Raw genomic sequence first — 14611 nt, forward strand, 5'->3', positions numbered from 1 at the left:
TCTATTAGATACTCTGAATTTGTATGCCAGGATGACTATTAAAATCAAATCTACAAATGTCTTCGGCAACACTGTTCACAAAATATTCATGAAAAACATTTTGTTCTGTTAATTTTGTCGAGCAGTGTATTACTGCATACATTGTTTGTTTGTTTGTTTGTTATTTGGTTTTTAGGAGCATTAGCAACGAAGGCCATATTGCATACATTGTAAATGGACTATACTCTGTAAAATATGATTCAAATATATATATATATACCAATTGTATGACGAGAGTCTGATAGCACTGCCGCGAACTGTTCTCTCACATCTGATGCTATAATAAAGTAAAACGCCATCATTACTGCTGCTGAACAATACATCGAAACGTTACAAGGTTTGATGAGTAGCCACTGAGCGAAAAGGGTAGACGTGTAAAATTGTTGAGGGATGTAGTGTGAGAGCGTGTTGCAGTAATTAAAACAAACTAACAGTAGTAACTAAAGTTTAAAGACTCTAATGACACTAGGACTGCCAGAAGCAGTTTTATTACTAAAAATTGTACATTTCCGAACTTTACAATTCCCAAGAAACAGGGCGAGGCTCCTTTAGGGTAACGTTTCTTTCAGACATAGAATTTCCCTGAAATACCAACTCACTATGGTATGTTGGAAACAATGGACTAACAGTCAGCACAGCCAGAAGGCGTTCGTCGCGTCACGAGGCTTCCGAACAAACCACCACTTGCTAAGCGAGATACCGAAGTCGTCATCGTGGAATAATCGCTGAAGGGGACAGAAAGAGGAAGAAAGGGGGATGACAGAAGAGTATATGGAGGACGAAAGCAACCGATGGAACTTTTCTTTATAACCCTTTTCTAATTCCTCTGCAGTTCGGTCCCTAGAAGAAGAACAAACACCAATCACTATTCACCCAACAAATGTGATAATTAATTCACAACACTTTACATTTCTCTCTCTCTCTTCACTGGGAAAATTTTTAATTACAAATTCAAATGTACTTCAGAATCGTTTCTCAATTGATTAGCTGAGCAACTAATACCAGTCATACATACAATACTGCTTCACTTATTCATTCTTACATCAGAAATCAATACATGGTTAACTGAAGACTAAAAATAACTTTAATTATTAATGTTTTAATATTATCATTCTCTTGCTATAGAAATTTCAATTAAATCGTAACAACTGATTTTTTTTTTCAAATATTATTGTGAAGAGATTAATTTTCATAGATTTTGGCCAGTCGTTCTAAAACTGTCCATACACATTTATGCCATAAAAGTAAACAAAGTTGGTAATGTACAGTATTAGCTAGCCTCAATACATTGAAACGACTGTTGTTTTTCTCGATATTTCAGCATGTTCCAACCTACTAGTTATCTTAAGATTACAAAAGGACACAGTGTCCCTTTTGTAATCTTAACAGCAAATAAAGTAGAGTCTGTTGCCAGAAAAAAACGATTTCATTTTCTCCAAATTCTGCGCATAGTGTGATGTGAATATTGGCTGCATCAGCAGTAAGCCCATACGAACAAGCATACATGTTAACTGGTGCACCATGATCAGCACATCATATCCTCCCCACATCGGGTGGAAAAGACCCCCAGTTCTAATCCCGTCGATAATGGGAGGAATTTTTATGGGTCTTTTTCATAAGGTGGCTGAGTTTGTCGGTCTCAGGCGATGGCAGCATGGTTTTTCCTCCAGGAAACTCGGGTTTTTCGTCCAGCAAACAAAAAAATCGACTTCAGAACACACGCAATTTACAGACAATACACGGAGCAACATGGTGTTAGTTGCCGATGCTCCTAAAACCCAACCAACAACACCATGATTAAAGTATTGATGCTCCAAAAGTCTTCCAAAAATAACAAGTGCAGTGGGTGAGGTCAAAAGATGAGCGGCGCTAAGATCAGTGATGAACTTAGAGCTGTTAGCAATACTGAGTAAAGTACAGAAATCCTGTTCCTTGGAACAAGTGCTTATGGTTGCTTAGATCTATCGCAATTCATGAGAGGATTAATTGTAATCTTGAAAGGTTTAAAGAGAAAAGTAACGTTTACAAGATAAGGGAGCAGTCTTCCTAAACAGAGCAACTTAGATTTCATTGTATTTTTTAGGGGTTTTACTTTATTAAAAGGATATACTGTTTACGCAATGACTATGCCATCACCCAGTTAAGAGCAAAGGAGAAACTGATTAACACTAGGAAATTAAGGGCTCACTACATATACCATTCCATCACAGTTTGATGGTAATATTGGAATTTATTTAACTACTGACATATTGCATGAAAAGCTAAGTGTGAGGCCAAATACTGAAAAGAAGGGAATAAGAAAGTTTTTCAGGCCTAATAAGGTACTCAAGGCGTATTATTAACAAGAATGACCATACAGACAGATTGATCATTTAATTCATGGACTAAATGTCTTAATTTTAATCTTCTCAGCTGAGATCTGCCGGTGCTCTCTCCAATTCGAAATACTGTATAATAATTTCCTTCGAAGTTGGCGCCATCCATGAACCCACTCTCAGAAGAACTCTTAGAGGCTATTTCTTGAAAAGTATCTGAGAGGTCACTATAGCCAGATTTTTGATCTTCTCTACGCCTGTACCAGTTGATAATTGCATTTTTCTTTAAACACTTGTCTCTGTAGTACCAACACCACGTCGAACATAACTGCGTATAATAAAATGTTGTTCAGTTTTAAAATCTTCCATTATTTTATTATGCGACTCACAAAGCAATCCACACTAATAACATGTAACTTAAGGGAACTTCGCAACTCTCAGACATGTCAAACTTGCAACTGTTAGTGAATTCCAGGACATACATTTTCCCGTTATCTACTGGCAGTTCGCTGAAATCCGATTTGTTGTATGGTGGCACTGCCGCTCCGTGAGATTTAAGGAAACAAGATGCAACTGACCATGGTACGCTAGTTTAAATGATTAAATGATCAGCCAGTGTAAATAACCACATTTCTGTTTACACTCTATATGGTCACCTCTGTCAGAGAAATTTAAAATCTCATAGTAACTGTTTTGTGGCAGTAGATAAATGAATGCGAGTTATATACAGGGTGTCTCATAAATATTGGTACAAACATTTATGGGAGGTAGGTAACATCTAAAGGAATGCGAATTGCATAGGAACCCATAACCGGAAACATCACCGTAAGTCGGTAGACGGCGCTGTTCATCAGTTCGCGAGAGGGAAAATTTCTGGTTTACTCATTCAAGCAGTAGTCGCTGCAAGAAGAGCATGCATCGATATACGAACTGTGAGCTGGCAGACATGCACCTAGTGTATGGATTAGCAGAGGGCAATGGACGAGCCGCTCAACGAATTTATGGAGAACGCTTCCCAGACAGACATGTACCGGACCGTTTGTTTGCGCGTGTGCATCAAAATGTGTGCGCTTATGGGTCATTTAGAGGTAACAGGAGTAGTGCGGGCAGACCACGTTCGACGCGAACTCCTGCCATGGAAGAAAGTGTGCTGAATGCCGTCCAGAATAATCCTACTAACAGCACACGTGCCGTTGCCTCTGCCTTAGGAGTGTCTCGTTGCAGTGTACAGCGCGTCTGGCACGACAATTCCTTACACTCCTTTCATCTCCAAAGGGTTCAGTTACTGCTCCCCCAAGATCATCCTGCAAGTGTGGCTTTTGCGCATTGGTTTCTCCAAGAAAGTGTTCAAGACTTGAATTTTCCAGCCCATGTTTTGTTCACGGATGAGGCTTATTTCACTCGGGAAGGCTTATTCAATCAGCACAATGCTCATGTGTGGGCTCACCACAACCCACACGGTGTGCACCCCCATGAGGCACAACATCGCTTCTCAATAAATGTGGGCAGGTATGGTTGGTGACTGCTTAGTCGGCACATACCTGTTACTCTCCCGCATGAACTCCGCTAAATAGCGGATCTTTCTTGAACAAGTTCTATCAGGGTTACTTGACGATGTTACAGCAAATGTGAGACGCAACATTTGGTTTCAATATGACGGGGCGCCTGGCCATTATGGAAGGTGTGTTCATGACCATTTGAACAGGCGTTTTGGGCGTCGATGGATTGGCCGTGGTGGACCCGTTGCCTGGCCCCCACGCTCACCTGATTTATCGAGCCTTGATTTCTTTCTGTGGGGGCCCCTCAAATCTATCATGTATGAATCGCCTGTGGAGACGGATCTCGTGGAGAGACTCGTCTGCACTGCTGCTACTGTCAAAGAAACTCCAGGTGTGTTCAACCGTGTCCGCCAATCCATGCTGCGTCAGTGTCACGCATGCATCGCGTCTCATGGTGGAACCTTCGAGCATCTGTTGTAACATCATGAAATGCATCCATCTCATATTCCATTGTTAATATTATGTCAAATAAATGTTTTCCACTAATTACTGTCTTGTGTCATTTCTGCTTCTTGTGTCTCTGCTACTACTTTCCCGTGACGTTTCCGGTTATAAGTTCCTATGCGATTCACATTCCTTTAGATGTTACCTACCTCCCCTAAACGTTTGTACCGATATTTTTGAGACACCCTGTATATATAAAAGACAGGCAGATAAACAAAAAGCCACTAAATCTAGTGGCAAAGAATTCACAAAATTGGCAACACTAGTGGTGTCAGCGTCATTGATATTTTTACTTAAGTCCAGAGGTCGGAAAGTACTTAAGTCTCGAACAGCAGATACAATTATTTGCATTGTTTTTCCTCTCTTAAATCATTCATATGTAAATCGCTCAACGTATCTGTATATTTTATAGGTGAAAAATCGATAAGGGTTGTCCACGACTAGAGGTCGTAAACAGCTCAAATTTTGCAGGTGGATTATGGAGAACATTTTCTCCAGAATGTCGCGGTTTATATAAACTGCTGGTAATAATACCATCGCTCACAACATGTTGTTTTCCGATGACAGTTTAAATAAATTATTTGTTTGGCATCGTAAACAAAATAAATAACCTCTTCTTTCTTGTTAACATCACAAATAGGACCTGTATATGTGCTTGACAGCAAAGATCTGAATTTCTATTATATCAAGGAAGTAATACTGAGGAGAGAATATTAGCACCTGCGTGGTATTTTGCTGTGAACGACCCACGTTCAAAATTAAACACCGTATCTCGTGAGGTTTAAGGAAACAAGATGCAACTGGCCATGGTACGCTAGTTTATATGTATGCTGGTTCCAATCGTTTTCATGTATTACGTTCGTACAGGTGTGTGTGTGTGTGTGTGAGAGGCTAATCTGCATATATGGATTTTTCAGTCGTATGACATGCGGATAAAATCCTATTCTTCAATCGGGAGGTTTATCTAATTAATCAGTGAGGATGCGTTTAAATATTTCTTTAGTTTCAAACGGGATTTAAACTTGGATCGACCCAAACGAATTACAAGTTTCGGCTTGTTATACGTTCAGTATAATGTGAACGTATTATGTTCTGGAATGGGTACAAACCAAAGAGGCTGCTGTCACAAAGACAAAAAGTGCTATAATATCTTTATGTGGGAAGCGTTTGGATCTACCCAATTCGAAATATTAGGAAAGTGTTTTGAATAATCTGTGGTTATTCATGTATCAATACCAGTATCCTGGCTATGGAGTATACTGATCCAGTGTAACAGGAGGTTGAATGGCCGGGAGTGCAGTAATATACAATGAATACGATGGAGTGCAAGTCACTCCTAAAACAGTAGTGTCGACATACACGGCTGTCCTCTGGTTGGAGAAAAAGCTTTCATAAGGCAGTCTGAATCAGAAAAGTCCAATCAACATGAATTATAAAATGCACATCGTTTGTGCGTTATTCTCTGTTACTTATTATTATTTCTATTCTTGAATAGCCAAAAAATACATCTAGTTGTGAAATCTGTTACTAAATTTGTGTGGTGATTCCCTACATTCTTATGCAGGCTCTTTTTCAACTAGAGCACACTACTGCTTTAAGAGTGACGTGCACTCTATCTGTTTATTGGGCATTAATTCAACACTGATCAACGACCACTTGTTACAATGGATCAGTATATTCCATAGCTCGGATACTGGTTTTGATACAGGAATAGGCAAAGATCCCACCCACACAAGAGAAATACTTACTTTTTTGCACAAAATGCCAGCATATTTGCATACTCCCTATCCTAACAAAAGTCTTCTACCAAAAGACATGTATTTATTCAAAGAAATTAGTAGCAGGAATGACTGGTTCTATGAGTCGTGGAAGACTTTCTACAAATTTCTGACAGAAAGGGAGTGATACTGTGGTCCACTGCTCCTTCAAAGCATTCGTGAGCTCCGCAGAGGGCAATTCAATTCACCGCAAAAAATTTTCAATTGCATTGAGGTGGAGCATTGTACTGAAGTTATTCTCTTCAAACCATGCGTTCACAAAATCCATGCTTTTTGACATGGTACGTTGTTTTGTTTGAAGTGTAAGGATAGTTTCCAAAATACTTTCATAATGTGAGTACACTGAATTTTCTATATAAAATGTAAGATGAAGAATTCATGGTTTCGTGCACTACAACCAGTGGCTCACTGGTTGTAGTGTTGAGAAACACCTACAGGTCATGACAGCTCCTCTCTTAACTTTCCAGCTCTTGGACAACGCACTTAAGTAGTAAACGTTTTCCAGACATCTTCCATACCCAAACAAATCCATTAGACTAGAAGAGTGTGTAGCGTGACTCACTGTTAAGGGCCAATTTCCCTTGATCTACAAGGCAGGTTCGACGTGCTTTTTACTATTCCAATCAATAATAGGTATTTGTTTTTGTTATTAAAAGCTGGTGGCTTGCAGCTCTTCCATGCAAATTTGTGGCACTTCGTGTCGTACAAACACATAGGTTTGTCTGTGACTACTCGGAGCTGCATATTCAGATTCTCTCAAGCCTGATGGCAAGATTAGGTAACAAGTCATCTAAAATGTGTGTTGGTTCCTATTAGTCAGTACTTCAAAGGTATATTTATTCATTTCGTAGTCACAATTTCCTACAGTGAATTTTAGGTAGGAGAGTGTAAGATATGAATATCAAGGCCGGCTTGATAAATCGCAAGGCCTAGTAAAGAACATCTACGGGATTTCTTATGATTCAAAAATTGTTAATAGTACATTTAGAATTAACAAAATGGAAACGAATTTTTTTTTTTTTTTTTTTTTTTTTTATGGAGCACAGGACCTATGTAAGAGTGAGGTGTAGTGCCGTCTTACTTTAAGCATCGAAAGCAAGCCGGCCCTAACGAATACAATATTAGTGAACTTGCTAGTATATATTCATATTGAATTTAAACTACTGGACGTTACCTTTAAATCCTGTCTCTGGGCCAGTATCTGAAACAGAATAAAAGAAAACAAATAAATAAATAAATAATGGCAAAAAATTTAAATACTCACAAGATAAGAAAGAATAAAGTAAGGCATATAAAATGTTAAAAAATAGCCATTCGTATGGTAACTGTCATTGAACTAACGTATGGTAATTACCATTAAACCCAGCATAAAATATCTTATTTGTCATGAATCATAAGTCAAGATAACTTTTGTTCATTGGCTTTTTTCCAGTTGTTTCAATCCTTGGTTCATATTGTATACGATCTCTTAAGTTAGCTGTAGGTTAATATTTGAAATGTATAAGCATATTCAATGTTTTTATAAACCTTGTTTACAAAAACATTGAATGAAGTACTACTCTTGTCCAGTCTATGCCAAGTGTACGTCGCTTCTTAAGTAATTAAAAGTTAAGGAACTGGTGCAATTTAATATTTTAAAGGCAAAAAGCCGAGTGACCAGGCATTATTATGTTTCTTTATTTTTGATAGACATTACTACCGAAGGAAATACTTCAGATCAAAAGGATGAAAACAGTACTCGATGTGAAGGCTATACAAGAGAATTAATTTATGAGAATAACTAAGTTCCGCGGAATTAATACGTTTATTTTTTCTGTATTTAAATGGAACCCGACCTCGGTGGTGCAGATTTACAGATGAAAGTAGTGCCGTTTCAAGAAAAGAACACAATATTGGCCCAGAACATTTTGATCAACTTTCCAAGAATAAAAAAAAAAACAAAAAAAAAAAAAAAACACCCATATTATGGCGGCAGTTGTTGTTGTCGTTCTGTCTTGCGTCAAAACAACTTAAAGCTGTGAGGTGTCAGTATATTGTGTCCTTAAACCACACATATCCTATTTCACTCCATTTAAAGTATACGAATTTATTAACCACTACCTAAACCGAAGTCTATCGGTGGATATTTCATAAATTTTATTAGGCAACAAGAGAAGTTATTAGAACTAAAATAAGTAATAATAATTAACGTCAAATCAAATAGAGGATGGGTGGCAGTTGGCCCTAACTAAAGGAAATATGATATCCATCCCTGCCACTATGAGGCAAGCCTCTATCATCTAGCTGTTCTTAAAATCATTCTCTGCTTGAAAACTTTAGAAATATAATCATTAAAATAGTCTTCTATCAGTAAACAGGATCCACAAACTGTCGATTTAATACTCCAACTAATCTTTCTATATAAGATTTCACATCAACGTAACTGATCATATTTACTCTTGGCAAAAAAACATAAAAGTTTCTCTACCTTTCTAGTTTTTATTCCATCCGCCAAAAATTATATATACATATATATCATTTATCAAATCTTTTCTTTTCAACTGTTAAGTCACTTCTGGAATACAATCTATAACATCAGGGCAAAATGTTATACCCAAAATTGTAACATTAATATTATTCTTAAGTAAATACAACATGTCAGAAAGGAGAATCAACAAATCAACAGAGAGGCCCCTTGTCATCATCTGCAAAGCTTCATTAGAAACTGAGCGACAAGCACGAGTTGTACTCAAAGAGCGAATAGCTGTGTTTGCAACAAATGTTTTTGAATAACTGAATTTTAAGTTTTATGTACCCAAGCTCCAGAAGCATAGGTCACGATGGGGATAAATAAAAGCAGTGATACAATAAATTGAAAGAGCCTTCTTTAATTCCCCAAACTACTCTAATTACTCGTCTGAGCTTGGCGTACAATAAGAGCATCTTATTGTACGCCAGCGATAAGTCCTTTAAGCGACATATGCACTGTTTACTGTGAGATCTGTAATGTATATACAGTAGTTCGCTCCAATCCATAAATATTTCAAGAGCATTCGCTGCTCTAGCTTCAATTAACGATCTTGAGTTTCCAAAAACCGGAATGCCAAGGTCATAATCATAAGCCACAAATTGTGTCTCCTCAGTTTCTTTATTTTAAGACCCATCAAATGCAATATTCCAAGCAAAGCGCCTATCATCGAGCCCTGCAGGCAACCTCTATTTACATCTCACTTTATCTCAGTATATTTAGTCCTACAAATACAGTCCTACAGTATATTTAGTCCTACAAATACAGTCCTACAGTATATTTAGTCCTGAAAACTGAAAACAAATTATCTGCACAATCAGTTAACCTTATTCTTGCCAGGATGCCCTCCCACCAAAGTCTGCCAAAAAGCTCCTTTAAAATCAACAAATAATCCAAGAACATATCACCCATCAAACTCGTGAACAATGTGAATAATCTTATAAATAGCGACATCAGTAGATAATTCTCTTTTAAAACCAAATTGTTTTTCTGAGTTATTGTTGTTGTTATTTGGTTTTTAGGAGCATTAGCAACTAAGGCCATATTGCTCCGGGATATGCGGTGGTCATTCCCTTGACCTTTCCGCATCCTCCGTATTTGGTGGTGACGGGCTCGAACCCTGGTCTAATCAAGAAGCGTGTGCTACGCACTGCTGCTCCTTCCCACCTGGCTACGGAGGCGCCTCGTGTTGTTTTTCTGAGGACATATTCTTATTAGTATAATAAATCATCAGTCGACTGATGCACAGTCGTTCATACTCTTTGGCAATATGAACTTAATTCACTAGGAAGCCGATCAGGGGTTTTAATAATCAATTTAAGCAGAGCAGGGCACGGCAGGCCAGGCCAGACTTCAGGAAAGCAACCATCAGCAAGGTAGGCACTATAAATTCGCACATATAAATCAGATCTTATATGAAAAGTTCTTTTGAGAACTTGCACTTCAATCCTATCAAGGCCTGGCGACTGGCCATCCTTTGCATGTATCCTATGGTCAGGTTGGCTTTTTTCCTGGATGAAATACCCATTTTTGCAAGGAGAACTGTGCAATTTCATTTGATACCGATTAACTCGGCCACGTGGGGGGGGGGGTGAGGAGAACAAAAAATTCTTCCTATTTCAATAGGATTTGAACCTATGTCTTTTCCACATATTGTGGAAGGGCAGCAAACGTATCCATTGTGTTAGCAATGAGAACACCCACTACTTACAAAGCGACGACCGACTAAGCGGTATATTTGTGTTAGGACAAATGGATATCCATTACATGCAAAGAAGCTCTACAGCTGTGCATTACCAAGGCTATTCGTCAGTCCTTTGCAGACGGAAATTTTAAATTGGATCCTATTTAATCGTGGAATCTGAAAGACTATAAATGTTTATAGCTGTCAGATGACAGCACAACACGGTAAACTGTTGTCATTTTTAATTGACAATGAAATTTTTAGAGACTTAAGAATGGTTTAGGAAGCCAAAGGGTTGACATCACTTCTTTCTGACTATTTAACGTAAAGGCCAGTCTGGAGTTTAACACGAGATCAACAAATTCAAGTCTGGATGGGAAAAAGGCTTCTGTCAACGGGAAAAAAGTTTTTTTTTTCGTTTTTTAAAACAAGGCAGTAAGTAAAAGAGCAGGTGACTGCGCAGCTTAGCAGGTCATAGCAACACCAGTGAAGGTGGCAATTCAGTTCTTACTTGTATTGTTAAGAAAGAGCCAAAATGTGATGACCCACTGTTTAACGTCACCATAGTCGTGATCGTAGCAAACGAAAAGAGAGAGAGAAAAAAAAAAGAAACAAACAAAGAGTTTGTAGTAACAATTTGCTGACTTCGAACACTAATAACGATTGTTGTTAAAACATCATAATATTAAAACATGTTTTCCTGCAAAAAAAAAAATATAAAATAATAAAATAATAAATAAATAAATAAAATTAAAAAGAAAAGATCTGAAAAATGTGGGAGAGGGGAGGAAATTCTGAGCTAAAGGAGTGTGAATTTTTAGATACTTTTTAAAAGAACTTTTATTAGCTAGAAGCCTCGACCTATGATTCTGTATAGGATTTCGAAGGAGGAGGAAAGGGGTGAATCCTAGTGGTTTTTCATATACATGGCACATGCATGCAACTGCTTTCCAAATAGTACAGAATTCATTTTACTGTCGAAGCAAGAAATTAAAAAAAAAATAAAACTCTTATATTTAGTATGCTGCAAATTAATTGTTTTAACTATTGTTATCCATTAATTAATTGAACCTATTAACTCTAACTCTTCGAGTGATTTTAATGGCTACTGACTAGTTGTTTATTTTTTATTATATTTACTCGTATTCCCGTATTAGCGGTGGCTCTTCTACGGCCAAATATTTTCTTGGCATTACTTTATTTCAGCGGCATTCCTCAGTTATATGGAAATTCACCACTGGAGAAAATTAATTATCAGTGGTCATTTTCTCTAATTCATTTATTCCCTGACATGCTGTTTCACTGTACTGAGGATAAAGAGTCCCAAGTTCTTCCAAAAGTAATATCCGAATTGGCTTTTACCTATTAATGGCTCTTGATTACGTGGACCACAAGTAAGAATTTTAATACGCTTGCTGATAAAAGACACTAGACCCTCTAATCCAAAATGTACGGTGCAAAACATAATCCTCTTATTTCTTGAGATTGAAAAGCAGCATCTTTAAAAGTAACATGGGGAACAAGAGGTTCTCGTTCTACAATAATCCTTTCATTTTAGTGTTTTAATAAAATCCCTTGAGTAATTCAAATGGTTATGGATTATTATATGCCTTCATTCTTATTGAGGAATCTAATTTTGAAATGTTTTTAATTTCAATTTGTAAAGATTTTAATTGCGCTTTAAGTTTTACTATTCTTCGACAGTGTATTAAACATCGGGCAGCGTTGACAAATTCGGGAAAATAATCGCTTGTCTTAAATGGGAACAGAAACTGGCCAGGATATGAAATTTTCTGACACATTACTATATTTCCACAAATAAGGATTATTAAAAAAAGGGAGCTCAGGCGGGAGGGAAACTATATAAATTATAAATCCATCAATAATTTGCTAATAACATAAATGACAAGATGGATAAGCAAGTTCAGATTATTCTTAGTTAATACAAGCAGTATTTTTTTAAAGGTTTTGTGCGATGGTTCTCGAACGTCTGAAGTCCAGTTTAAATTTACCGCTAATGTTGAATATACGTTTTACATTTAAACCTTTCCAACTGAGCTTATTCCGCAGTTCCCACATAATACAGACGAGCAGGCGACAGATATTGATGTCGAAAGCCATAATTACTAGGAGGCCGACCCCATCACGACTTGGACAAGGTGAGGGGTGTGGCCAGGGCCCGGCCGAAGCCTAGAGCCGTTTGTTGCTTGCATGCTTCAGAGCCATTAACGCTGGCATCGTATTGCTAGGGTTGCTTACCTTTCAGGTAGTCTTCCATCACAATAGTCTCCTCGGTAGGTTCATCTGCCTGCAAAACAAGAAAAGGCGCATTAGTGTCCATGAAAGTTTCACAAACAGAGAAAGCCACGTGACTACAAAAGTGCCAAAACTAAGAATGACCTGTGAATCCAGATGGCTGGCAGCGTGACAATGAACTTTATCAAGTAACACAATGCTGTCGATAAACCTGTAATATGTGATGTCACGCTCGCAATTTGCATCTGTCTTCACTAAATGCAATAATCACTATTTAACGAAGACTATTCAATCGATATGAAAATGACACTTGTCCATTAGCAACAGTATAAGTGATAAAAGTAACATTTTTATAGAAACTATCAGAGAATGTTTGTACGATAAACGTAAATTATATAAAGAATATTGATAAATTAGTAGGTGCCCTCTTCTCTTCAGCTTATACGTCAATTACTAAAAGTATTGATGTTTAGGGGTGAAATAATTAAAAGGAAATAAATAAATAAATAAATAAATAAATAAAAATGTCGTGCCCAGCATTACCACGTCTTGCTTATATCTGAACATGGCCTCAATTAAGAGATATCTCTCTTAATTGAGACTGTGTGTATCCTCGTGTTTTTTTTTTTTTTTTTTTCCATAAGAATTTTTTCTTGGAATTGCAGCGTGCCCTATCGGGTTTTTACGTTAATTCGCCTTTTCTGTGTTTTACCGTCTCGATATTTTTCAAACTATCTAACTTTATGCACAGTATGCCTTGATTTAATGGATCATTTTTTATAATTCGCTGCGTAGTACTGAACAGCTTCAAAATATATTCAGCGGCTAAAACATATCATTCATTTAGCTTTAGTTGCAATTAAGCAGAGACTTAAAGCTAATAAATATCACTAACACTTAATAATGTGAAATTTCGTTCAGTGAACTTTATTATTAGCTCTGTCATCAGGGAAGTACTGGTTTATGTTCGAGATTTTGCACACGATTGTTAAGGAAAGTTAAGAAGCACAAGCGCACACAGGATCACATGTAGCCGGTTGGGAGAAATGATTTTTTTTTTTTTTTTTTTTTTTTTATCAAAAGGGCTTCTAAGACCAAGATGTGCCTCTCCAAAAGATGCCTGTGAAACGATTGTTTACTTTCAAGGTTATCTAATATTATAATCGGTCATATGAGGCATCTGCGTATAAATGAAACAACTTGGAGGCCTTATAACTTTTTATGTATAAATATTTTCGATTATATGTTTATATATTATATTCATTTTACATACGTTTGAGATTGAACTATGATTACCCCACAGGACAAAGCGAAATGTATACTATTCATAGGATTGTCAAGCCATTCTAGGTGGTAGACGACTCTCATCAACCGGTGAAATACCACCACTTTGCTTACTGGAGGCTTGAAGTGGTGAAACCCATGTTTAGTCTCTAGAGCAAAGTTTCCGGCATCTCCCTCCCCCTCCCCCCATACTTCTCCTTCAACCCATGCACGGTACTAAGTACTATAGGTTTTTGATACCTTTCGTGTTTGGGGTTTTCATAAAAAAAAAAAAAAATTTCTTGTTTGCGCAAAAATTTAAGTACGGTACCTATGACGGGTCATAGGTACTTAGACATGCTTCAGCTGTTTGTGGTACCACAATTAGAGGACTCCCAATCCCAACTTGCCCTCATGTTCCAGCAGGATGGACTCCTCCATATTGGTATCTTGATGTCCATTCCTTCATTGATGCCTATATGAGCCTACTGGATGGTTAGAGATAGGCCCATTCGTTGCCCACCGAGATCGCTTCACCTTACCCCGGGTGACTTTTGTTTCGCTTTATTACTTGAGTCATTCCACCAATACTTAGTACAAGTGCGTTTTCGGTTAGACAACTGAGCTATTGTCTTGACAGCTGTTGTTTGGTAATATGTTCGGTGACGTTATAGACTGATTCAATGTGGATGATGTGGCCATTAAAGGCGATACAAGTGGGTAAAGTTTTTCAATCTGGATTGGAGAACTTCCAACTTGTCCTCTGC

The 14611-nt window shown here is 37.5% G+C and overlaps 1 protein-coding gene across 8 annotated transcripts in view; it reads right to left on the reverse strand.

Annotated features, from left to right (window-relative positions):
• Positions 1-480: 480 nt before the first annotated feature.
• Positions 481-14611, reverse strand: part of LOC150079283 (ubiquitin carboxyl-terminal hydrolase 48-like) — a 955076-nt gene continuing 940945 nt past the window's right edge. For all 8 annotated transcript variants that reach the window (XM_090382262.1, XM_090382266.1, XM_090382265.1 and 5 more), the window contains 3 exons: positions 12585-12633; positions 7310-7336; positions 481-879 (listed from right to left, as the gene is read on the reverse strand). In XM_090382262.1, coding sequence (XP_090238388.1) covers positions 857-879; positions 7310-7336; positions 12585-12633 — 99 coding nt within the window. In that variant the 3' untranslated portion in view covers positions 481-856. The remainder of the gene's footprint in view (positions 880-7309; positions 7337-12584; positions 12634-14611) is intronic.

Source organism: Mastigoproctus giganteus, chromosome 10, assembly GCF_048544385.1.
Source record: "Mastigoproctus giganteus isolate SK-2022 chromosome 10, ASM4854438v1, whole genome shotgun sequence".
NCBI lineage: Eukaryota > Metazoa > Arthropoda > Arachnida > Uropygi > Thelyphonidae > Mastigoproctus > Mastigoproctus giganteus.